Source organism: Dreissena polymorpha, chromosome 10 (genome assembly GCF_020536995.1).
Source record: "Dreissena polymorpha isolate Duluth1 chromosome 10, UMN_Dpol_1.0, whole genome shotgun sequence".
Classification (NCBI taxonomy): domain Eukaryota; kingdom Metazoa; phylum Mollusca; class Bivalvia; order Myida; family Dreissenidae; genus Dreissena; species Dreissena polymorpha.
The window spans coordinates 36,629,767-36,654,614 of NC_068364.1; the positions used below are offsets into that span (position 1 = coordinate 36,629,767).

Consider the following 24,848-nt stretch of genomic DNA (forward strand, 5'->3'; position numbering starts at 1 on the left):
GAATAGCAAACAAGCATGTTGCAACAATCGTCTAGTTTAAACGAGTAGGCAACAACCATGTTGCAACAATCATTGGTATAAATGAATAGGCAACAAGCATTTTGCAACAATCATAAGAATGAACGAATAGCCAACAAGCATGTTGAAACAATCATCAAGTATAAACGAATATACTAAAAGCATGTTGCAGCAATCATTAGTATAAACGAAAAGACAACAAGCATGTTGGATGCCATGCAACATTTTAGAATAAACATCAGTGATAATGTTAATATTAAACATAAATGATGTTATTTGTAACTTAATATCATTCCATGTAAAATATAAAGAAGTGTTAATTTTGACCATACGCAGCTATTAGATTTAGAGCATTGTATGGCTTAGACAGTCCACATTGAAGTCAATGCTATCTACAACAAGAAAACAAATTTGATAAATTCTATTAAATGTTAAATATGATAACTATGTGATATGTCATGTTCTGTATAACTGCACAACATACCACACAATCGGTCAGTTGTCTGATTGCATTTTTAAAAGCGAGTCGATGAAAAATATAGAAGTGTTGTTATGAAACATTGGTAGCGATGACAGACTAAGTATTTAAGGGGACTGTTTACATATGGAGCATTCTCAGAGACGGTAAGAACTAGTTCTACCCAAGAAACGGGCTCAAGCGTGTTTGCAGACGAGACAATATATGCGTCACATAATTTGAAGATTCTTTATACATGTTGGTTCACTTTTCAAAGACAACTTAATACTATTAGTACTTATATCAATGAAAGCTAAGCTGCACTATATTCTCAAGACATGGGTTTAATTTACACTTCCATCATTTCATAGACAAATAACTATTTGTAAACTACTCTATTGTTTCGTTTTTTTAACTTGTCGTGAGATACATTATAACACTAGACCGATACGACAAAAAGGAATATCAACGCTGGCAAATGCGTAACCGCATCATTTTTGTAAGAATGTATATGTGCGTTTAAAGGTATAACAAATTGGCATTTGCAGTGTTTAAGACACTGAGCTTTAAAAATAGCTTTATTGGATTATAAAACGGGACGAAAACAGCATCATCAAGAAAAGTTCATTACGTGTACTTTTAAGTAACATCGTTAACCATGAATTTTTGAGCTGGCTTATCTCTCTTCTCATAATAGTTGGCATAGTTTTGTTTACGTTCGTATTTTAATTATTATAAAAAATGGAGACACTTTTTCTTGATAAACACTTCAGATTATTACGTAAACGCAACCTCAAATAAATGGTTATAAACTTATTTAAACTGAAACAGTCATGAGTTGAAATAAATAACCTCATATAATTGTGTCATTCTTTGTCTTTATGCAGTCCGTATAATGCCATATACGCAATTAAGTGTTTAAGGACCGGTCACTATTTTCATTTATATAGGAAGCGCGTGCTTAATATAGAAGCACGTGTAAAATAATAACCATTATAGTCGTAAATATGTTATAACTATGTTCACTTAATAGTGTTTTTCAAACAGAAAATATTATTATACTAAAAGCATGAATGTTTTCCGATATTTGAGCTTTGATTAAGGCGTAAAAACTTATCTGTTCCCATTACATATATGACCGACCTTAATTTTGTGTGCCGATCTTAAACTTGTTTTTGGTATTCCTCGTTTAGCTTTGCTTCAACTTATTGTATGTTCGTCTCAAATATCAAGTATCTCGTGTTTTCAACAATAATTATATGAATTTGAAGTTTTACATTGGACCAAAGCATGCTAATCAAGTGCCACACTTAAGATGAATTACATAAATCCGGTTTGTAACAGCGTGTAAACACTTGGTGTCGGAATCATTAAATAGCAAGTCCTAACAGTACTTCCTGCGTGAGCTGGGTTTAAATCATTGTTTGAATTGTACGGGTTATGAGCGTTTATATAAGAATCACCACGTTTGTCGTTTCGAAACAAATTAACGGATATCAGTGTTTATTTATTTAAAGTTTGCGTCAGAACTCGATTCGCTGATATAAAGGCGCCATGTTACGAAACATCGGCAATGTCGCCTGCTTCACCATTGTCCTCATGACGTCACACCACGTGACCGGACAGGCGCATGACGTGGCACAATTGAACAGAAGGCTGACGATAATCAGTAATTCTGTTGAATACGATATCGCCGACATCCGTCACGAGGTCATGGATCTGAAGATGATTGTCGAGCAGATTGTTGGCGGTAAGAGGAACACTAGCGATGGATCCGTTGTTGGTAAGGAAATTACAGCAGATAACTATAAATAATAGTTTTAGCATATATAATGTATTTAAATGACACGTGCTCCCTTGTTTGCCAGGGTCCTGTTTTATCAAAGATCTTTGGACACATTTTAAGTTCCGATTGAGTTCTGAACCTTTATAATATAAACATGTATGAAGAACTTGCGAGATATACATAATACTATTATACAGAATATATGGTTATGGTTTTTGTGCGAATCGTTTTTACTCTTCTGCAAATATTTTTTTTGTATGATGGCTTATAACACGCTCTCAAAAAGTAGCCCATAGCCTCACTTTCACTGATTCTTAAATGTATCTTAAACATAATGTGTTATAGTATAGAAACACAAGAATTGCTGACATTTGGTTAATAAGACAGAGATCAATATTGGTGGATGAAAAAAAAATACCGTCAGAAAAACTAATTACAACTAATCACAAAATTAGGCTTGTACATTTGATAGTGTAAGTTCATGAAATAATAAATGTAATTATGAGGGCATTTAGTTTTAAAGGACGCGGGTTGACCGCGATTGATCAGATGGAAATTAAGTCATCGAACCGAGCTTGATGGGAATCCAAATAAAGCTACTATTATATTTATTTAAATTTATACAGTTCATGAAATAATAAATATTGTAATGATATAGTTAGCTCATTATTAATGTAAAGCTAAAGCATTGAATTTAGAAAAGTTAAGAATTGTTTTTTATCGATAGGCCAGGGAATAACAGATCTTAATCAAAGAGAGATTACAGATCTAAATAATAAGTTGAATGCACATGAAAGCCGACTGAACAGATTATTTAGTACTGTCAACGAAATTCAAGTTGAAAATACGTCACTTAAAAATAAAGTACACCAATGTTTCGAGGAAAAGGAAAATGGCGATAAAAATGAACCTCTCAAATTGAAGTCAGGGATTGAAACTAAATTCGACGCCATAGTCAACGTTCTTCAAATGAAGTTTGAAGAAACCGCAGCGGCGATGATGAAAGGTTACAAGGACCTGAAGACGCACGTGAACGCGAAAGTCTCTGCGGTCGATCAAATAAATAATCTTGCCCAGTCAGTTATCTCCGAACAAAACAAACTGAGTACGAGGCTTGACCAGGCAGTGAACAAGCTCGAAGTCAACGAATTGGTCGAGAAAAGGGAGAGAAACGAATTGATCAATAACTTAAAATCTGAACTTCTCCTGTTGAACGCAGGCGTTGAAACTAAATTCGACGACAGAGTCAACGCTCTTCAAAATAGGTTTGAAGAATCCACAATGGCGAATTTGGCAGGTTACAAATATCTGGAAACGCACATGTCCGTTCAAATGAAAAATATTACCCAGTCGGTGATCTCCGAACAAAACAAACTGAGTGCGAGGATGGACCAGGCAGATGAGAAGCTCGTAAGACTGGATGGTGGAGTGAACAAGCTGGCTGACTTTTCGAGAATTATTGAAGAGCTGAAAGCAAAGACTGACAAGTGCTGCATAGGTAAGTGGGTTTTTTATTGTACTGTTAACGGATGGTCATATACTTAAAAATATGCCCGTAGACATTGGCTGACACTGTACCGAATATAATCGAACAACAAGTGAAACTCAATTTACGAAACACAGAAACACACACATTTAAGAAACTGATTTTATGGATGGCTTACTGATTAAAAAGGATTTATTTGAAATAGCTATGTAAGGTTGATCATTATTTCATTCGACTAAAAACTTTCGAAGGGCTCCCGTTGATTTGGACGCGGCTACTCAGCAACCTTGAAAGGAAGCGTATGCAATATCAGGTAAATGTCATTTTCAAGAATAAAAAACAAAAATATGGTATTTTTTTCAAATCTGAGGCTTGTATTGCATTTAGAGAGGACGCTATATGTACAATTTAAAAAATTAAATACCGAAATGCTTAACATGACTTTAATCGGTTACCATAGTATCAGTCTAAAGATTCAACTTTTCCAGTATACACTGCTGAACCAATACTTTAATTTCAAATCCTTGACAGAAATTAAGTCCAAAAGTATAATAAAATGTAATAGGAAATGCTATATAAAATCAATCCATGAAATATAACAAGATAAAAACAATAAGACCATGGGTTCAAATTTGATAATGGGAGACACGTACAAACATAAATATATAATGAGGAGGTAGAATTTAGAAGAAGAAAAGAACTGTATTGGACATGACTAATTAATGTTATGCTTCTTGTTTTGACAAGCGTTTGATAATTGAAAATATTTATAATGCAGAACGCATATATATGCATATTTAAACTTCATATTATTTTTTATAAAGGACAGTTAAAGCCAGTTACTACTTGTCTGTCCTGCAAAAAAGACTGTCTATACAAACTTAATAGGTCAAATATGGACTATTTAGCGATCGTCCGCCTCCTCCTCTTCCTCCTCCTCCTCCTCATCGACATCAGCACCACTACCACCACAACCATCATCATCATCATCATCATCATCATCATCATCATCATCATCATCATCATCATTATCATCATCATCATCGTCGTCGTGGTCGTCGTCGTCATCATCATCATCATCATCATCATCATCATCATCATTGTCATCGTCGTCATCATCATCATCATCATCAACAACAACATCATCGTCATCATCAAATACATCATCAAATACATCATCAACAAGAACAACAACATAATCAACATATTCATCATTAGTATCATCATTTTTAACAACTCTTCAGATTGCGGAGACCCAACACCAGACCATGGTACAGTAAACACTACAGAAACAACGTTTGGAACTGTTGTTCAAATATCATGCAATCACGGTTACGTACTGAGCGGCGAGAACATCGCAAAATGCAATGCAGACTCTGTCTGGTCTGAATTAGCCACGTGTAACCCATATGGTAAGAAAGTACTAGGCACAAGTCAGTCATAGTACACATTCTGATTGCTGACACTTTCTGCTTGTTTTTAGTTGGATTTTTTCAGTCTTCGACTGTATTTAAGTCATATCATAGCGGTAATTTCAACAACTCACTCTATTCCTGGATTAGTTGATTGTACCAGTACTAAGTGTACTTACTTATGCCAGTAACTGACAACTGCTCTAGACTTGTGTCGTTCTTCGACACATTTTTTGAGCAGAACTCAGGAACTTTATAAACTATAGCAACCTGCCATTGTGTTATTAACCAGGGTTATACACTAACAATTTGGCCATGATGCTCCACCTTATAATTTAAATGGTGTTTTTTTTGTAGAGAATAATTTTTTGTTTTCTATAAAAAATCTTTGGACCCGAGCACACATTTAAACTAAAATAAATACTCAAAATCAAAGAATATTTCGCAAAATATTTCGTAAAATTATGTAAGGTCATACAAAATCAGCCTTCATCATAGCAAAAGCCAAAATTTTAACGCTAGCTGTTGTATGGTAACATACATTTCACAATATATAAAATTCTTGTTTTTATTTTTTGTGGCACAATGTATTCCATTTAATGTCCCGCAACGATATCTATTCATACGACACACGAACACTGACATTGTACATGAACATGCGTTGAATATATTGCCCCACACAAACACCACAAAAAGAGCATTTTGTGTATTGGTAAATCTTTGTTACCAGACCACATCTAGCGTTGATATTTGGCTATTGCCATAAAGGAACATTGATTTTTTAACTATATTTTTTCGAAATATTTTAGGAAATATTCGTTGATTTGTTAACTGTCTTTTTCGAAATATTGTACGCAATATTCGTTGATTTTTACTATTTATGGGCTTTTAAGGAATTTATTTCTAGTCGTCAAACTCTAGTTTCCATCCCTTTATTAAGATTTATTTTGAATTTATTTCATTCATTTCGATCTTATGTGCCCACTTTCTTTATCTTCACAAACCAAATACTAATTTTCCCAAAACAACTTTGAAATAAATCAATTTATATCTACTTCAGTTTATGGTTCAATCTTTTTATTTGTGTTATTTAACATTACCCTTGTTATATATTTCGTGCAAAGACTGCGGTAGCGCTGCACCAGCAAATGGTGTAGCCAAAGCTCCCAATGGCACTACCTACCAGAAGCAGGCTACTGTGCAGTGTAACCCAGAGTACACACTAAACGGCTCATCAGTGATAGAGTGCACTGCAACCGGCTGGAATGACTCTGTCTCATGTGTTATACAAAGTAAGTGGAATATTATAATTGTATCGTTAACGTATTGCTCTCGTTTTATATTCACTTGCTTATAGAAATTTCAATTGCATCTTCTGGCTGATAATGTATATTGGAAAATGCAAAATAAGATTCGAATTGTATTAGGGTTAGAATGACTGCTTTTAGACTTTTATTAAGGACAGTTTGTTTTTTCTTTCAAATTCGAGACCGATATTCTACCCTATTCTCATTTGAAAAAAAAGTATATACTTTTCAAAATGGGACCTATAATCATTTTTTTAGATCTCAAATTTAGTTTCAATCCAGCTCTATACGCAGTCTTTCCGAAAGTTGCCCACATTTTACAGGACATTCGGTCCGGTAAACTTTGACATTTTACCAGACCGAAAAACATTTTACCAGACAGAACAATATTTAACCAAACAAGGCATATTGGGCACATTTCGCTAATTCTAAAAGATAAAGACGATTGGACTAACATATACTGCCAGTATTTACAACTATTTCCAGTTACATATAGACAAAAGCTTCATAAAGATAATAGCATCTATAGTTTGAACCTATTACCTCAGATACACTAATCTGCACTAGATGCAATTTTAGAATAACAATTGCGACAAAAGAATAATTAAATTTCGAAAATGATATGAATCCATTGTATTTACATTTGCGAAGAGTCATTGAAAATAGGTCATAACAACGCGGGGCCTCCGTTTTCCCGCTTTGGAGACCAAAAATAACGAATATAGGGAACCAGATGTGCTGATTTTATTATCGGACCAATGAACGCGCAGTTGATTGCCTCACTATAACCATAATGATCTCGCGAGACTATGAGACTACACAACTGTATGAATATTTATAAGTTTGCTACGCTATTTTAAGATCGATGTTTTCCAATATTTCGTGTCGAAGGGAAATGTTTTGTAAGAGAATATGTAAACTGTTTTGAACATGTAATCGGTTGAAATATTAACCTCTATGCGGACTAAATATTTACCGGAAACTCGGTCCGGCAAAGAGAGGAATTATGTCGGACCGGCGAGTATTTTACCAGACATGTCCGACTTTCCGACGTCTTTTCGGAAAAAAATGTCTTTAAGTTGAGCCTAAGTAGATTTAAAATTCAAAATCACTTTTATAAACGGGCAGTGCCCGGCTAAAAAAAAACACCCGAATATATGTAGTTTTCGTATTTAATTATATACGAATTGCATGTCACTGAAACATATATAAACATGGTATCAGACATTATGTCATTATTTGCAAAGTAACAAATATATAAAACATATCATGTGTTGCTTTTAATAGCTTACAATGAAATATAAATAAGAGATCTGGTAACATGTCAAATGGTACATATACCACATAAACATACAATTACATCACATCTCAACTCCTTCTCGTTCTCGCTTACCATTTGTGGAATGTGTAAGGAACTCTCTCTCTATAATTACAACCTCTGCGGGTGCTGTGCTTACGCTGCAAATAAGATTATTAATGTGAAAAGTATGGAAAACTGTGAATTTTACAAATCGTTAGGACGTTAGGATGACAATGCTGTTTTTCTTAATTTAACCTCATTACTTATCAAATATGAGTAATATCAACTCACAGCATAAATAAAACTCAATGAAATACAAGAAAGAGTAAATGCAAAAGGTAGAAATAGAACTAACCTTATTTTGAAATAATTACAACTTCGGTCACATTCATATGAATGCTGCATTCTGATCGGGTAATTTGTTCACGTGACCGGTTTTTTATTTTCCGATGAACCCACTTCGTATGCAAATTTAAACATGAATATGCATGGCGCTACTTTCTGGTCATAAACAAGTTGCCAAAATGACGTCATGTTTTTCGCGACACGTAATGGCGTTTATTTTATTGGTCAATAGTGAAATGACGTTATATTTTTTGCGCGAACTTCAACGATATACCCGTTTGACGGAAATCAAACCGAAACTGAAAATATATTCATACCTAAACGACCCACCGAGGGCGGATGCTGGCCCCGACAGGACCATCCAGCTTCCAGAAGAATACGTGATTATTTCCGGCGACGGCAGCAAGGACGATATCGGCATCGTGAAGTACGAGTGGAGCCAGATATCCGGCTCCGCCGTTCAGGTCAATCTGACCAACAGACCTCCAACTCGGAACCTACGTGCTCGAACTGACAGTGAGCGACAAGCTCGGACAGGCGGACACCGATAATGTGACACTCGTCGTTCTTGCGCGTAGGGGCTTTGATATTAATGTTTTTATTCTGTTGAAAGCCTGAGAGACTTTTTAAGGTCGCTGCGGCGTGTTTGATATAACGTCCACCTAATGACCGGGAAGTCACGGATTCGATCCGCACTGTAGGAATGGACTTTAGATCTCACCCAAATACAACAAGTACTGGTTCTACCAAGGTAATGGACTGAAAAGCTTTTCAAAAAGACAATAGGCTTTTGATGCAATCGGGCGGAAAAAAAGGATTATACTTTATGGGCTCATAAGCGTTTCTTGCTTTTGCTAATAGGCCTAGGGCAAAGTTTGGACTTGTTCCGAGCAAATCTTTTAAATCCCTTCATATATTAACGCATGTATTCAATTTGAACTTTATTGAAAACGTAAATTAAGTACTTACAACGTAACACTATATTTGTGAGTAATGTAGCTTTGCATATATGTCCTGCGCAATTATTGTTAATTAATCCACCAATTAAAGCAAAAATACAGAACGATTTCTCTGTTTACCTGATTCTGATAACAAATTTAAATATTTTTAAGAACTCGCAATTAATAATTCAATCATGAAAATCATTTATTCGATTATATATTTGCCTATTTGCAAAACAAATCCGCGTTTTGGGAAAAACGGGCTTAATGCATTTGCGCAGTATCGTCCCAGATTTGCCTGTGCATACCGCACAGGCTTATCAGAGGGAAACTTTCTGCCAGGAATGAATTTCATTTAAAATAAACTTCCTTACAACGAACATTTCCATAAAAACGGGGAGAGTGTCGTCCCTGATTAATATGTGCGGATTGCACAGGCTAATCTGGGACGACACTTTACGCTATTGCATTAAGCGCCGTTTCCTCAGAGCGAGGTTGCTATTTTACGGATTTGGCGCTCATTCGGTCACAACGTTTTGTTTCTAAAGAGCCATACGGACTCGCAAAGACGGATCTGGTTTTCATTGTGGGCGCCAGCACGAGCGTCACGGACGCCAATTTCCAGAAGATGCGAGATTTTCTCAAAGAATTCCTCTCCAACGCCGACATCGACTCTGGTTCTATTCGAGTCGGCATAAACCTCTACAACACCGAGGTTCAAATCGAGTTCCATTTAAACAGGTAGGTTGCAAATTTGGATGCTATGCCATCGACCCGCCCCCCCCCCCCCCCGGTTTTCTTAAATACTGTAAACTCATCATAACTCGTGGGCATGAATTTTTTTTGATTTTGTGGGTTTCTGATCCACGAATTTAGCACAAACACGTCGTAAAATGACCGAAACAAATTCCACTTTTTCCCAGAATAGAAAAGAAAAATGTACATGTCCACTAAAAACACGAACTTTTATGCTGACATATCAAAGCTACTTTACTGAATTCCATATTCTGTTAAAAAATGACTTAAAGTGTTGTTATAAAACCTAAAATGTATTTTAATTGAAATTTTTACTCACTTTATTGCAATTTTAAAATGGTCATCGTGATTAAGGAGACTTACGCATATTTGCAAAATCAGGACTGGGTATATTTGTAATTTATATCAATCAAATGCTGAACAGTATACTTGTAGTTTAATCCAATGTTATACTTTAGTTGTTTGTTGTGCTTGTAACGAGATAATTCAAAAAGAATTTTTTAGCCGGATTTTTTTCGAAAAAATCTCGGCTTATAGATTGATGTTGTCGGGCGGGCGGGCGGGGTGGCGGCGTGCTCGAAAATGTTAAAGTTCTTATTTCATGGTATAACTTTGGTATGCTTAGACCTAGAGTCTTCAAACTTGACATGAAGGTTGGCCAGGATTAACAGATGACCACTGGTCATTTCAAGGTCATTCATTTGAAGGTCAAGGTCACTGTGACCTTCAATATAAAAAATGTTAAAGTTGTTATAACTTTGGTATGCTTGGACCTAGAGTCTTGAAACTTGACATGAAGGTTGGCCATAACTAGTTAGTAACCACTGGTCATTTCAAGGTCATTCATTTGAAGGTCAAGGTCACTGTGACCTTGAATGTAAAAATGTTAAAGTTCTTATTTCATGGTATAACTTTGGTATGCTTGGACCTAGAGTTTTCAAACTTGACATGAAGGTTGGCCAGGATTAACAGATGACCACTGGTCATTTCAAGGTCATTCATTTGAAGGTGAAGGTCACTGTGACCTTCAATATAAAAATGTTAAAGTTGTTATAACTTTGGTATGCTTGGACCTAGAGTCTTGAAACTTGACATGAAGGTTGGCCAGAACTAGTAAGTAACCACTGGACATTTCAAGGTCATTCATTTGAAGGTCAAGGTCACTGTGACCTTGAATGTAAAAATGTTAAAGTTGTTATAACTTTGGTATGCTTGGACCTAGAGTCTTGAAACTTGACATGAAGGTTGGCCAGAACTAGTAAGTAACCACTGGACATTTCAAGGTCATTCATTTGAAGGTCAAGGTCACTGTGACCTTGAATGTAAAAATGTTAAAGTTTTTATTTCATGTTATAACTTTGGTATGCTTGTACCTAGAGTCTTCAAACTTGAAATAAAGATTGGCCAGTACTAGAAGATGACCACTGGTCATTTCAATGTCATTCATTTGAAGGTCAAGGTCACTGTGACCTTAAATGTTAAAATGTTAAAATTGTTATAACTTTGGTATGCTTGGACATAGAGTCTTCAAACTTGACATGAAGGTTTGCAAGCACACTTAGATGACCACTGGTCATTTCAAGGTCATTCATTCTAAGGTCAAGATCACTGTGACCTTGAATGTAAAAATGTTAAAGTTCTTATAACTTTGGTAGGTAAAAATGTTAAAGTTCTTATTCCATGTTATAACTTTGGTATGCTTGTACCTAGAGTCTTCAAACTTGACATAAAGGTTGGCCAGTACTAGAAGATCACCACTGCTCATTTCAATGTCATTCATTTGAAGGCCAAGGTCACTGTGACCTTCAATGTTAAAATGTTAAAATTGTTCAAACAATATGTTACTAATTTGCTAATAAAAAAATTGAGATCAAACTTTCCTAATTGTCAATTCAAGTTCATATTTGTGACCTTAAATGTTATTGTTGTTCATGTATATGCATGCATTCAAAACATAACACAAGGTTTGCTCATGCCTTGAAAAGTACTTACATTTCATTTTGACCTTTGAACAATATTTCAGTAATTTAAGTATTGCATTGACAAAAACACGAAAGGTACTTTCCTGTCATTTAAATCAAAAATCCGGCTTCAATGCGGTCATCTCCGACCGCGGAACTCTTGTTTCATATTTTTGCGCTATTCGATTAGCGCAGACACACGCGTTTCTCACCTTGGCGATCCGGGTTTAATCCTCCATTGCGGAAGCATGTGAGTTTGGTTGGTGGTCACCACACCGGACAGGTTGGGTTTCCTCCGGGTACTCCGGCTTCCCACCACAGCGGAAGTCCGTACCAATCTTGAAAATATTACAGGAACAACACAATAGCTGGATGTCGCAGCATTATTCTAAAATTCGTAACAACTTTCGTGAATCTAGTAGCCTAGCAGTGCTGGTACACACTCTGGGTGCTCAAATAATGCAGTCTCAGGCGCGGAAGAACTTGAAATACACACATATCTATGGTGATTTTTACCGCGTTCAGGTACAGAACATCTCGTGACACCTTGGCGGCTGTTGACCGCATACCGTACATCAAAGGCTCGGCCAACACTGCCGACGCGCTGAAGTCGATGTCCGAGGTTATGTTCTCGCCCGCAAATGGTGACAGGCCGGACGCCCCGAACGTGTGCATCCTGTTGACGGATAGCGTGTCGAACATTAACATACGTCGAACGATACCGGAAGCGGTAGCAGCCCGAGCCAAGGTAAGTTAAAGGTGTTTTTTCCCGACCCATTTAATTTCGAAACTGTAAAACAAATACATATAAAATATTAAACATAGCATAATAATGTAATGCAATCAGAGATGAACAAGATGCATGTTAAACACATCTAAAGTTATCCATATAATAGAAGTCATGACTTACAAAACATTAGTGGAGTGGAAAATTATCTTTACTTTAAGTATAAATATCTTTAACATTATACATATAATTTTGAAGCTGAACCATATTGTTTTGCTACATAAATTTGTTTTTATTTGAACTATTGTGCACAATCATCAGCATGTAGAGTTTCCTGTATATAATATATTCTCGAGGGTGATTACAACTTATCTTGATAAACATGAGCTACAATCAAAGATTTCAAGTTTGCATACTTATCTGCGGGTAAACAGTATAATTATATTGTACGTGCTTATTATATAATTCTATGTTTATTGAGGTTTTCATCGTTTCCATTTAATATAATGAGTAACGGGATCTTAATTTACGTACGATAAATTATTAAGTTCTTAATAAATAACAGTTCCATTCATTCTTCGATTTATGGTCTTAACGAATATTGTTTCTGCCATATTTCAATTTCAATTAGCATTCAAAGCTATCATTCTTTGACTTCTGAGAATGAGCGTTAAGCGCTAGCATTCTTTGATTTATGATAAGTGTAAATAATTAAATAAGTCGGTAGTATAAACAGCTCATTTTATTTTCCGAAAGAATATCCAGAAAATACAGTGCTAATTTATTAAAATAAGATAAATATTTGCATGCACAAATATCATTTATGTTTTATACGTACATATGTAACGATTATTTTTATATATTGATAAATCACACAGAATATTATTCAATTTAACTAACAGTTTTCAGGCATTAACATTGTTTTATCAAATCATAAAATAAAGAAATTATTTATTTATGAGAAAACCGTACTATTTGTTTTACTAATATGATACTTATAAAATAGCAATTATCATAAATACACAGTATATATTTATTCGGATATTGGGCAGCCAAACAACCTTTTAAAATATTGTACATTGAATGTAACTGAAACAAATTAAAGTAGCAAACAATAATTTTAGTATAATATATATTTATTTGCAGCAAACAATAATTTAGGTTTAAAAATAAATAAGGAATAACATCTCACCTGAAAGAATATCCAGAAAATACGGTGCTTGAATCGCGCACAGTATTCTCTTAAATATTCTTTCAGAAGCAACTTTTTGAAATTTGATCAGACTTTTCCAAATACGTATCTCACGTGATCCCACGTGATCCCACGTAGTCTCGCGTGATACGCTGATTCACCTACTTTTTTAAATTTGTTCGGGTCAAAACTGTTAACCCTTAGTCATGGAACTTTCTCGAAGCTTCGATTGTGCACTTTTATGTTCCGAATTTGGGAAACAATTTAGATTGGAATGTGCCACTCACTCTCCTAGCTTACTAAGCTGTTTTCTATTGTTCATCAAGGTAGTTTTCAACATGTAAGAATTTGTAGCTCACCTAGCACAAAAGTATACCTATGTAGTGTTGTGAAACCGGGGCTAAATGCGTGATATTGACTGCACAATTCCTTACATAAAATTAAGCATTTCTAACAATATGCAATAGTTATTTTAAACAATATGCAAAAGTAATTTTAAAATTTTGTTAATTGAAATTAATTAAAACTTTATTAATTAGGATTAATTAAAATTATTAAATAAGTTAAAATGAAAATTTAGATATAACGAATATTTCATAAGATTGTGATTTTAATTGGATTACAATTAGCTTAAGGGTAAAAGTGGTGTTAACATACGTAATTTGTGTTGTGAATGTAGTTTTAATATGGCTTTAGTCAATGACGTGATGGCTTCTTTTACGAATCGTCATTTTCTTCTATCTTCGGTACAATATCCATCGTAACGGAAACGCCAGAAACGATGTGAATAGTTAAATATTTGGTGCCATCAATAAGAGCCAATCAATGTCTCAGTTTGTCACAGAGGATTCTTTTCATGATATGAGTCGTGTTCTGACAAAACTTGGCATAATGCATGTGCGTAAAGTGTCGTCCCAGATTAGCCTGTGCAGTCCACACAGGCTAATCAGGGACGACACTTTCCGCCTTAATTGGATTTTTGCTAAGAAGAGACTTCATTTAAACGAAAAATGTAATAAAAGCGGAAAGTCTGTTCCCTGATTAGCCTGTGCCAACTCCACAGGCTAATATGGGATGACACTTTTTGCGCATGCATTAAGCCCCGTTTTCTCAGAACGCGTCTCATATTTTTTTGACATAATTGATCCTCGTTTTGGGAAAACGAGGTTTAATGCATGTGCTTCAAAGGTCGTTCCATATAAGCTTGTGCAGTCCGCCAAGTCTAATCAGGGCCGACCCTTTCCGGATGTTAGTATTTTCGTTTAAAGGAAGTCTCCTCTTAGCGAAAAGGTATTTCCTGATTAGCGTAAGCGGCACTTAAAACACATGCTTTAAGCCCATTCTTCCAAGAACGCGGCTGAAAGTTTACCATTATATTCGTGGTTAAACTTTGTTCTACGAACGTCATAAACATTTAAGAAATAGTAAAACCCACTGAGGTCCCTATGGCATTATAGTTACCAGCCAGGCCTACGGCTTCGGTCCATATACAGTTGTTGGCTGTCTGGCTAGTCACTATAATGCCATTGCATTTGGGACCGAAGTGGACTTTACTGTTTCTTATATTCTTATATTATATTACACCGAAGAGTGTTACCTGTACAAATATACATGGTTGTACGATTGTTGATGGTTTAGAACTTAGTCGTCGTCGGTTAATTTTGCGAATCTGGCATCAGACATCATTGTTGTTTACTAACAGTAACAGCAAAATACTACGCTGTACAATAAAACGCTTCCACACAGTGCAAATTTAGTGCTTTGTAACCCCGAACGGTCTATATACAAAAATATAGTGACCAGTCCATATACTCTTAGGTTTCTCTATCGCATTTTACAGACGGAAACCGGTCATATAGATATAGTAGGACCAATATATCTGAGGTGTAATATATACAGATGTTTAACTACTGTACCATGAAGTCAAAAGCTAGAAAGGCCCAATAGTAATATTAATCGAGCGAGCAATTTATAAAGTAATATGAATTTATCCGAAAACAAAATGATTCGAATTTACATTCATCGTTTATCTGCCAATTAATTCTTTCGTTCCTAGTCTTAGGTTTTTGAAATATATGGGTTTACTCCCACCAACCCACCGCCACCACCACTTAAACCCAAAGTTACTATATTACTATAATAACTACAGCACGTGATATTGGCCGAAAAGGGACAATAAATCCGAAAATAATGTTAAATCATTAATATTGATTGGGCATTAATTTGGTTGATTCCTTATGTTGAACTTTCAACGAGCTTGACCCAAACACATCGGAAACTAACTGACGCTAATTCCACTTTTTTTCCAAAATCAGACAACCTCGGATGTATGTTCCCGCGGAAAAGTCGCTTTTTAAACATGCAATTGCATGCTGACGAATAAAACACATGTAACAGTATTTCTTACGTTGTTTTAAACATTAAGTTGTATGCCTATCTTTTTTTTCTACCCCCACACATTGTGATCCACAATCAGACCCAAGAAATCGTATCCGCTACGAGCGTTTTTTTTTTTACTTTCGTATTATAGAAAGTATCAAGAAAGTGATTAACGCTTTTTGGTATTAATATTCTTTCTTTATCTCGAATTTACGAGCCGCGAAATTTCGTTATGTCGTCACAAAATTACAGCTCCCACATTCTTTCTGATATTGCTAGATGTTTTAGCGGTATTTTAACAATTAATACAAGTAATAAATAGCATAATGTTTAAATAATGTCTCTTCTTAGCAAAAGTCCAATTTGGGCGGCAAGTGTCGTCCCAGATTAGCCTGTGCGGAACGCATGGATACTTTACGGACATGCATTAAACCCTGTTTTTCCAGAGCGAGGCTCGTATGTATTTTCACTCCTTTTCAGGGTATCCACCTGTACGTGATCGGTATCGCCCTCCAAGACACGCGGGAGGTGGACGCCATAGCCTCGCCGCCGGCTGCCGACAACAGCTTCCACGTGGAGACATTCGACCAACTGAAAGGCCTGCATAAGACGATATTCAGCGCCTCATGCCCAGGAAGTGTGTCTATTTCTGAATTATTTACCAGCCGTTTGATTAATATAGATAAGATCGTTTATATATGAGTCTCGCGCTGGGAAAATGGGGTTTAATACATCGTTACATGTGATTTAAGTGTTGTCACATGTTAGCCTGTGCGGACTGTACAGGACGACACTTTCCGCCTAGACGTGTTTGTCGTTTACAAGTGACTTCCTTTAAACGAAAACTCAATAAAAGCGGAGAGAGTTGTCCTTAATTATTCTTTGAAAACTGCACATGCTAATCCGGGACGGCACATAACGCACATGCATTAAGGCCCCTTTTCCCAGAACAAGGCGCACATATACTTATAGCTCGAATATTCAAGCAAACATTTTTTTTATCGAATGTTGTTCAGAAAACAAAACCGTTTTCGATTGCGTTTATTGATCACAAACGTTTCTCAATATGGCATGCCCTATTTTTATATGTATTAATTGAAAAGCTGGAATTAATAACCCCAGCCCAGCTAAGCAGCACAGGTGAGTAATGTGTTGTTTCAATTAAAATAATATATCAGTATTCTTGGGGTATTATACTGTACGAAACTGAGGAACGAAAACTGATAAATGTTTACTGATTAACGTTAACTGATAAACGTTAACTGATGAACGTATAACTGATAAACGTAACATCGTTAGACAATCTATTGCAATGCGTGTATTTTTTTGACATTAAAGAAAGGTATGCTTAATTCGTGCCCCAATCCCTCTAGTCCTGATTGTGAATGATTCCCCTTCTGCAAGATATAATTCGATTTTTATTTAAGTCGCGCTTTGGGAAAACCGGGCTTAATGCATGTGCGTAAAGTGTCGTCCCAGGTTAGCATGTGCGGTCTACATAGGCTGATCAGGGACGACACTTTCGGCGTTTAAGGTATTTTTCGTTTAAATAGAGTATCTTCTTAGTGAAAAAACACACTTAAGGCGAATGGTGTCGTAACTGATAAGCCAGTGAGGAGTGCACAAGCTAATCAGGGACGACACTTTACGCATATGCATTAAGGCCCATTTTCCGGGAGCGACTCATAAATTTTGGAATTTACTGTGTGATTACAATTCTTTTGCTCGACTGCCTTGTCAAAAGTTATATATCTGATTAATGTTTTTCTATTTTTTGCTTTATATTCTTCATTTATTGTTGTTTTTTTTTAATTATTTGTTGAGTTATGCTTGTATATTTTCTGAAATATATTTATGTATTTGTGTATTAAGGTCCATAGAATGTATGAGGTTTCAAATGAAAAGCATGAAAAGACATTGCTTATCTTCTGATTTTAATACAAATTGATAAGTTTGTTTCTAGTTCCCCTTTGCCTTTTCTTTAGCACGTATATACATATTTGAATAATCATGTATATGAGCACAGGCTCTACCAGTATCTGAGTTTGTATTAAGGTTGACGTTTAAAACAAATCGAGTAGGATATTTATTTTTTGCTTTGTAGTCCATTGCATTTTAATGAGAACATTGCTATTAAGCACAAGTAAGGTTAAAATCGAAACGTGTAACTTTAAGGCCTTTTTTAATATAGATATATATAATCATGTACACTGAAAAAAATATGATTTTGCATAATATGTTAAGCTTTCAATACGTTTTTGACATTTACGCTGTTAGTTATTATGCTATCAAATGTTGTACGTTTATTTTATGAATTGACTCGTTTTTGTTGTTGAGAGTAAACTGTTATTTTGGATGCAACATACATGTATTGGCATAACGTATCTGAGTGATTCAAAATATACTATTGGAGGACAAGTATTTAGATTCATCTAGGGTTATAAATACATTCTTCGACTGTATTTTCTTTATCATGGGAACGTGATATTAATGGTGGCGGCATGCAGTCTAATAGTGCGCATTTTTTTCATTTATTTTGCCGTTTCTTCTTTTCGGTTAGGCTTATTTTTATATGTTCTTCTTTAATATTTTGCACGCTTACATTCGCTTTCTTTCAGCCTCGGTTTGCGGATTCCAGAATGCGACGTTCTTTTCTTATTGGATGCGTCTGCTTATACTGCTAGTGCCGATTTCGATTTCATGCTTGCTTTAACACAATGTACTTTAACTTGAACACTTATGATTCAAAGACTGATATGCTTAACGGTGTTGACAACGTGAAAACTAAGAAGTCAATAAACGAATACACAACTAACGTCTGAAAATAGTCCGCAATAGATTATTTAAACCGAATGTTGGTGACAGAAACAATGTTGACAATTTCGTCATAATAATAACAAATGGCTTTGAAAATGAAGTTGAAAGACAGTTTTTAATTGAAGCAAAGCTTTTGGAGGCCCAGTGTGTTTTGGTATTTACAATCGGGATAGGTTTAACTGCCGATCACAAAATACTCAGTGCCTCGGGGCCTCACAAAGGAATGGCAGTTCCCAATTACGATGTCCTGACTTCAGTTCCTTCGTTCCTCTTTTATTGTAAAGGTATGCACCCACCGTTTGTCAAGGATTGATGTAGTTTGAAACAAAGTGAGATCTCTCGAGCCTCATTTTGGGAAATCTAGGTTTAATGCATGTGCGTTAAATGCCATCCCAGACTAGCTGGTGCAGTCCGCACATGCTAATCAGGGACGACGTTTTCCGCCTTAACTGAATTGTCGTTAAGAAGAGACGTCATTTAAATGCAAATTCCATGAAAGCAAAAAGTTTCGTCCCTGATTTGCCTATGCTTATCTGGGATGACATCTTACGAACATGCATTAAAGCCAGTTTTCGCAAAACAAGGCTCTTTCGTTTCCAGAGATGCTCCCTTAAACGTCAAGAGCCGAGTCTTAAAAAAAATCTTCCTGCATATATAAGGTAAACTTGGCTTTTCAGTGCACATAATATGATCATTTACGATCAACGATTTCCTGGGACATTGGAAGTTGCAACTAATGTATGTGCCTTCCGACGCGGAAAGAATATTTCAAGTGTCAGTCAACTGTCTGTCCGCAAAAAAACTAATGTAGAACAGGAAGAGCAATTATAAAATATAACGTTAAAATTAAATTCAATTAAACCAGTCTGATTCGATGCACAATAGTGTATTACATATTGAAGATATGAGAATGAATAGTCTCTCTTGGAAGGAAATTAATTAGTCTTAGAGGTTCAGTTCTAATCTTGCATGTTCTGTGTAGTTTGATTTGTGATTGATTATGTAGTCATGCATGTAACGTATTGTTTCATTTGTGATATAAATAATTCTAGCGAATGGAATCTACCAGGGATTTTATGTTATTGTCTCGGTGGGAAGTGTTGAGACATCTTGGATAAGATGAATACGCACATTGCGTTAAGCTATCGATGTTACGTCCAGTGTACATATCAATATAATTGTATATAAAGTACATGACAAACTGCTATACCAAAATACACATCAAATGCTTCAATCAAATCGGATTGACACGTTTCCTGATGATTTATTTTTTCATATTTTGTAAACATAGAAATACATCATTGAGTTTTTTCCCTTATATTGGTTGTTTTCTTGCTGTCCACTACCCTTCAATCAAATAAATGAATCAAATTTCTTTAACGCATATCTCAACATGTAATTGCATTTTTAAAGAATAAAAACAACACATTAAAAAACACTACGAGGAGCATGTACTCAGGACGCATTAACAAGAATAAGCACGTTTTACTTATGTTTTACTAACTAAGCCTTCGTGATATCTATTAAGTAATAACTTTACTATTTTTGGAAACGTAACGATTGCTAAACATTCTAAGCACAAACGCGATTCACGAAATCGAATGACTGGTCGGTGCAAACTATTTTATTCCGATTGAAGTTTCCAAAAATAAATGACATACACTAACTCCAAAATATGTTTTGAAATCGTTCGATGATATCATGTAGTTTTAATATTTTACTGTAAAAACATCAATCTCCTCCGAATAGTCGCCCCTAAATCCATAGTATAGTATGTTTACGTCCCAGAAATAACATCACGTGATACAAAATAATAAATTGCGTAATCATTTGAATGACAATAACGACCCAGAACGCTCTACAAATTAGTAAAGGAACAATGTTATGTCATCAACTTATATATAATTTATGAAATGTAATGAAATATACAACACATGCGGCATTGCTAAGAGATAAGGTGTTTATTTGTTTTTTATCGCGCTGAAACAAAAAATGCTAACATTCGCTCAAACATCTTTGCAGTCTGTCCAACATTGAGTGTTAATGGTTTACTATTTATTTGAATTGACTAACTTTATTCCAGCCCTATATAATCCTGAATGTTAAAACGTTGGAAAGTGTGTATCGCCTGACGTGTGTCAATGCCCCGATAGGTTTTGGGGAGAACTATGTGAACTCTTTGATTACCCTATAGCCGTTTAATTTATGTATCCGATATACAATGTAATGCTTTTTTTATCGTATTGAACGATGAGTGAACATATCATGAATTAGGCAAACACGACGCTAATTAGTTTCTGTTGAGTGGCTCTGTAATCCACTCATTCATGCCCCAAGCGGTTCTAATGCTTTCAAATCAAATGAGAAACAAAGAGCCTATATTGTATGTAATGTTAAGTAGAATATATGTGGATCTCAAGAAATATAACGCTAGCTATATTGACCTTTTTTTTAACAGAACGATATATGTCAGTGCCAGGTAAATATTGGCGAATAATTAATAGCATTTAAAACGGTTGTCATTATTTCAGTGAAGAAATGTTCCGCTGATGAATATTTGGTCAAAAATGACTCGATTTTGTCCGTTTCGTCTCAATGGGATCAAAATGAGCCCGATAAGTTTGGGGCTGACCAGGGGCGCCTTAATTCCACGGAAACGGGAGAGGGAACATCATTCAGAGCAGGGATATGGGCGGCAGGTGTTGCGGATACAAATCAGTACATCCAGGTCGTAAACCTCATATATTCGTTTTTAAATATTTCATACTACATTATTGTTCCGTAATCTGACTAATTATTTGTATACTGCAACTTGTTGCCAGTACATGGTTTAATGCGCGTGATTTTTTTGTTGGGCGATGTTGACAGGGGTTTTATGAAATAAAAATGGCTGAAGCTACGCTATGAATCATTGAGTTGTATGAAATTATTTATTTTTTTAAAAGGTAAACTTCTCAGCTCCGAAAATAATCACCGGCATTGAAACGCGTGGCAGACCCATATCTCAGAATCTTCAGATTCCCCAATGGGTGACGCAGTACCGATTCATGTACAGCAGAGACTGTGAGACCTTCAACACTTACACGCACACGAATGGATCCGACATGGTATCATATATGTTTATTGCACGCAGATTAACACGTTCATATCCTGACGAATAATCAAATGAAACCATAAAGAAATTATCAGCAAATAACTTTTTGTAAGCCCTCAGTACGTGTAGTCTTTCATTTAAAGTAAGGGATGTATTGCATATACAACGCATGGCAATATAAACAGAACAACATTCAACCTAAAACTTGTAATAAACACTTTACTCATCTCGTCGATACGTATTATTTGCAGTTCAATATGTTTACGTCCGGAAAAGCAGCATTAAAGAATTACATAAATCAGTTTACTATGTATCTATATATACATTATGTTTCCTTAACATATTTGAGATACTTAAGTTCTGAATTGTTTAGTCTGCATACTTAAGTTCTAGCGTGTTTATTTTGGATCAATGTTCATTTGGTTTTTGATTCAACTCGTTTTACAACTCAAAAAGTTCAGCTGGTAGTTAGACTGAATTTAGATTGAGTCAGATGCCTTGATAGTTTTTCTAAGAACTTGATAACGCTCACAGAGCTGGTATCTTACCATGGACCTCCCTGTCTGAAAGGAAACACTGCATTCAATACTCAACTACGTTTACTTTAAAAAATAAATGTGTATAAAATGGCATTATTCTTTAAAAAAGCGTTTGAATCCATTTTACTTGTTTTTTTCGTGTTTGGAGTTATTTGATGCAAATGAGGACGGGAACACCATACGACCCAATAAACTACCTTACCCAGTGCTAGGTCTGTGTGCCAGAGTGAATCCAACACAGTGGCACGTTCATATCTCTATGCAATTTGATGTCAAGGGTTGCGGTGGACCAATTTGGGTGCTCTGTAATCAACTGAGTCATGCACCAAGCGGTAATAATGCTTTCATCAAATGAGAAACGAATAGTCTATATTGTATGTAATGTTGAATATATGTGGATCTCAAGAAGTATATCTATATCGACCTGTTTGGTTTTGGAATGGTTCTCTGTTCGATACACTAATACATTTTATTTATTTATTGGACATTACATTTGGTCATGACTTCAATTCAATTGGAAGTACATGTTTAAAGCGTTCAGCCCTGTGTTATCCTGAAAATGTCAGAATGGAGGAACGTGTGTATCACCTGACGTATGTTACCGTCCGATAGGTTTCGTGGAGAACACTGTGAAATCAGTAATTACACTATAGTCGATTGATTTAAATAGCCGATTCACACTTAACTATTTTTCAATTGTGCCGAACGATGAGTGAACACATCACCATACAAAACAAGTGTGTGTCCTTAAAGTGTTCCGGCTTCCATTAACTTACAGGACCACAACAACATTGAATATCCAGTTTTATAAAAATGGTTCTATTTTTGATAAATTAGGTTTATTAATTGGGGATTACATTTTTATTAGGCTGCATGTAAATCGTATTAATGTTAGCGCAATATGACTAATATTAAGTTTAACAATTAACTTTAACGTTTGCTCTTCGAAACGTGTAAACCAAGAAAGGGAACGAACCAACAAACACGAATTTAAGTGAGTGTGGTTTCGCTGTCTTTCATTTGCATGGTCTCCTTAGTAAACAGACCGTGCTTTCTTGAAATATATATCAATTTGCAAACGAAATTAACCTCTTTGTCATAGGTGCACATGTATATTCATTCTCACTACGTGTCTTTAATTGAGTTAAGGACCTAATTACTTAAACCTATATAATTTACATGTCGTATACTTGTAATATCTATATAATAGTTGTTATTTCAGCCCTGTGCAGTCCTGAATGTCAAAACGGAGGGACGTGTGTATCACCTGACACATGTCGTTGCCCTGATGGATTTGATGGACTACGTTGTCAAAACGGTAAGACTTACATTTTAGCACTCAGTCCCTCTATAAATCCGTTTTCGTTATGTTTGTCTTCAATTGCTTTTCACAAAATTATCATACACTAGCTTATTAAGTATAAGCTATTAAGTATAGCTATTGTAAAAACTTGTTAACAGTCTTTATGTCACATTTATTGTCCAATCTTAAAGAAACTTGGTCAGAATATTTGTTTTCATGATATTTTGGATGTGTACACAAATGTAGTCGGTTTGTTGGAAAACGTGGCCGCCAGGGTTTTCACTATTCATGAAAGTTGGTTAGAACATTTGTTGTAATGACATCTTGGGCTTCACAGAATAGGTCAGTTCCGTCGAATCTCAGGTGAGCGACTTTGGGCATCTCAGGCCATCTTGTTTTTCATTCAAAATCTAGTTCGGTAATCGGCCAATTGAAAATTCCCAATGTAAGGTTTAAAAAAAAACTTAATATTTTGTTTATCTCTAATTCATGTAAGTTCATCCTTAGTAAATGTTATACTGAAAACACTTGTATTCTCAATTTTGAAGCATTTTTACCAAAACAACAACACAAATTTCCCAATTTTAGCCCAAACGCCGCGAATATTTCCAATTCGAAGGGACCCGGCCCCACTCCCAAAATGGTGAAAAACACGTAATGATAAATGGATATCTCAGTTGTTGTCATTATTCAGTAAGAACTTCAAATTGTTTAAAAACCCCTTCTTCTAAATATGTTTTATTTTGTTCTATTTTACTGAACTAGAAGTCCAATGTAAGTTGAACATCAATTTCTGTACTGAAGACATTTCATCTATTTCAGGGATTTCAATAGATTTTTTAAACCAGGAGTCAAATGACCCTGTGTTTAAAAATTTCAAGGTAAGATTAAATTTGCTGGGGTCAAAATAGTGAAGCACATCGTTTTTTTGTGCATACTAGTTAAATTATCTGTAAATGTCTTTAAGTATTTTCTTACTTTTATACTTAAATTTACTAAAAATCAGTTGCTATTTAATCTGTTAGTAC

General features: G+C 35.4%; 1 protein-coding gene across 5 annotated transcripts in view; it reads left to right on the forward strand.

Annotated features, from left to right (window-relative positions):
- Positions 1–1,871: 1,871 nt before the first annotated feature.
- Positions 1,872–24,848, forward strand: part of LOC127847743 (uncharacterized) — a 31,602-nt gene continuing 8,625 nt past the window's right edge. Inside the window, exons 1-11 of one of the 5 annotated variants that reach the window (XR_008034153.1) lie at positions 1,872–2,258; positions 2,989–3,759; positions 4,992–5,159; positions 6,284–6,451; positions 9,601–9,793; positions 12,295–12,517; positions 16,548–16,704; positions 21,416–21,612; positions 21,830–21,991; positions 22,666–22,849; positions 23,740–23,835. Coding sequence is in view for 4 of the 5 variants with exons in the window: in XM_052379846.1 (XP_052235806.1) it covers positions 2,030–2,258; positions 2,989–3,759; positions 4,992–5,159; positions 6,284–6,451; positions 9,601–9,793; positions 12,295–12,517; positions 16,548–16,704; positions 21,416–21,612; positions 21,830–21,991; positions 22,666–22,849; positions 23,740–23,835 (2,548 nt within the window). In the remaining variant the exon portion in view is untranslated. The remainder of the gene's footprint in view (positions 2,259–2,988; positions 3,760–4,991; positions 5,160–6,283; positions 6,452–9,600; positions 9,794–12,294; positions 12,518–16,547; positions 16,705–21,415; positions 21,613–21,829; positions 21,992–22,665; positions 22,850–23,739; positions 23,836–24,848) is intronic. The other 4 variants (XM_052379846.1, XM_052379847.1, XM_052379850.1 and 1 more) reach the window with 4 other exon arrangements.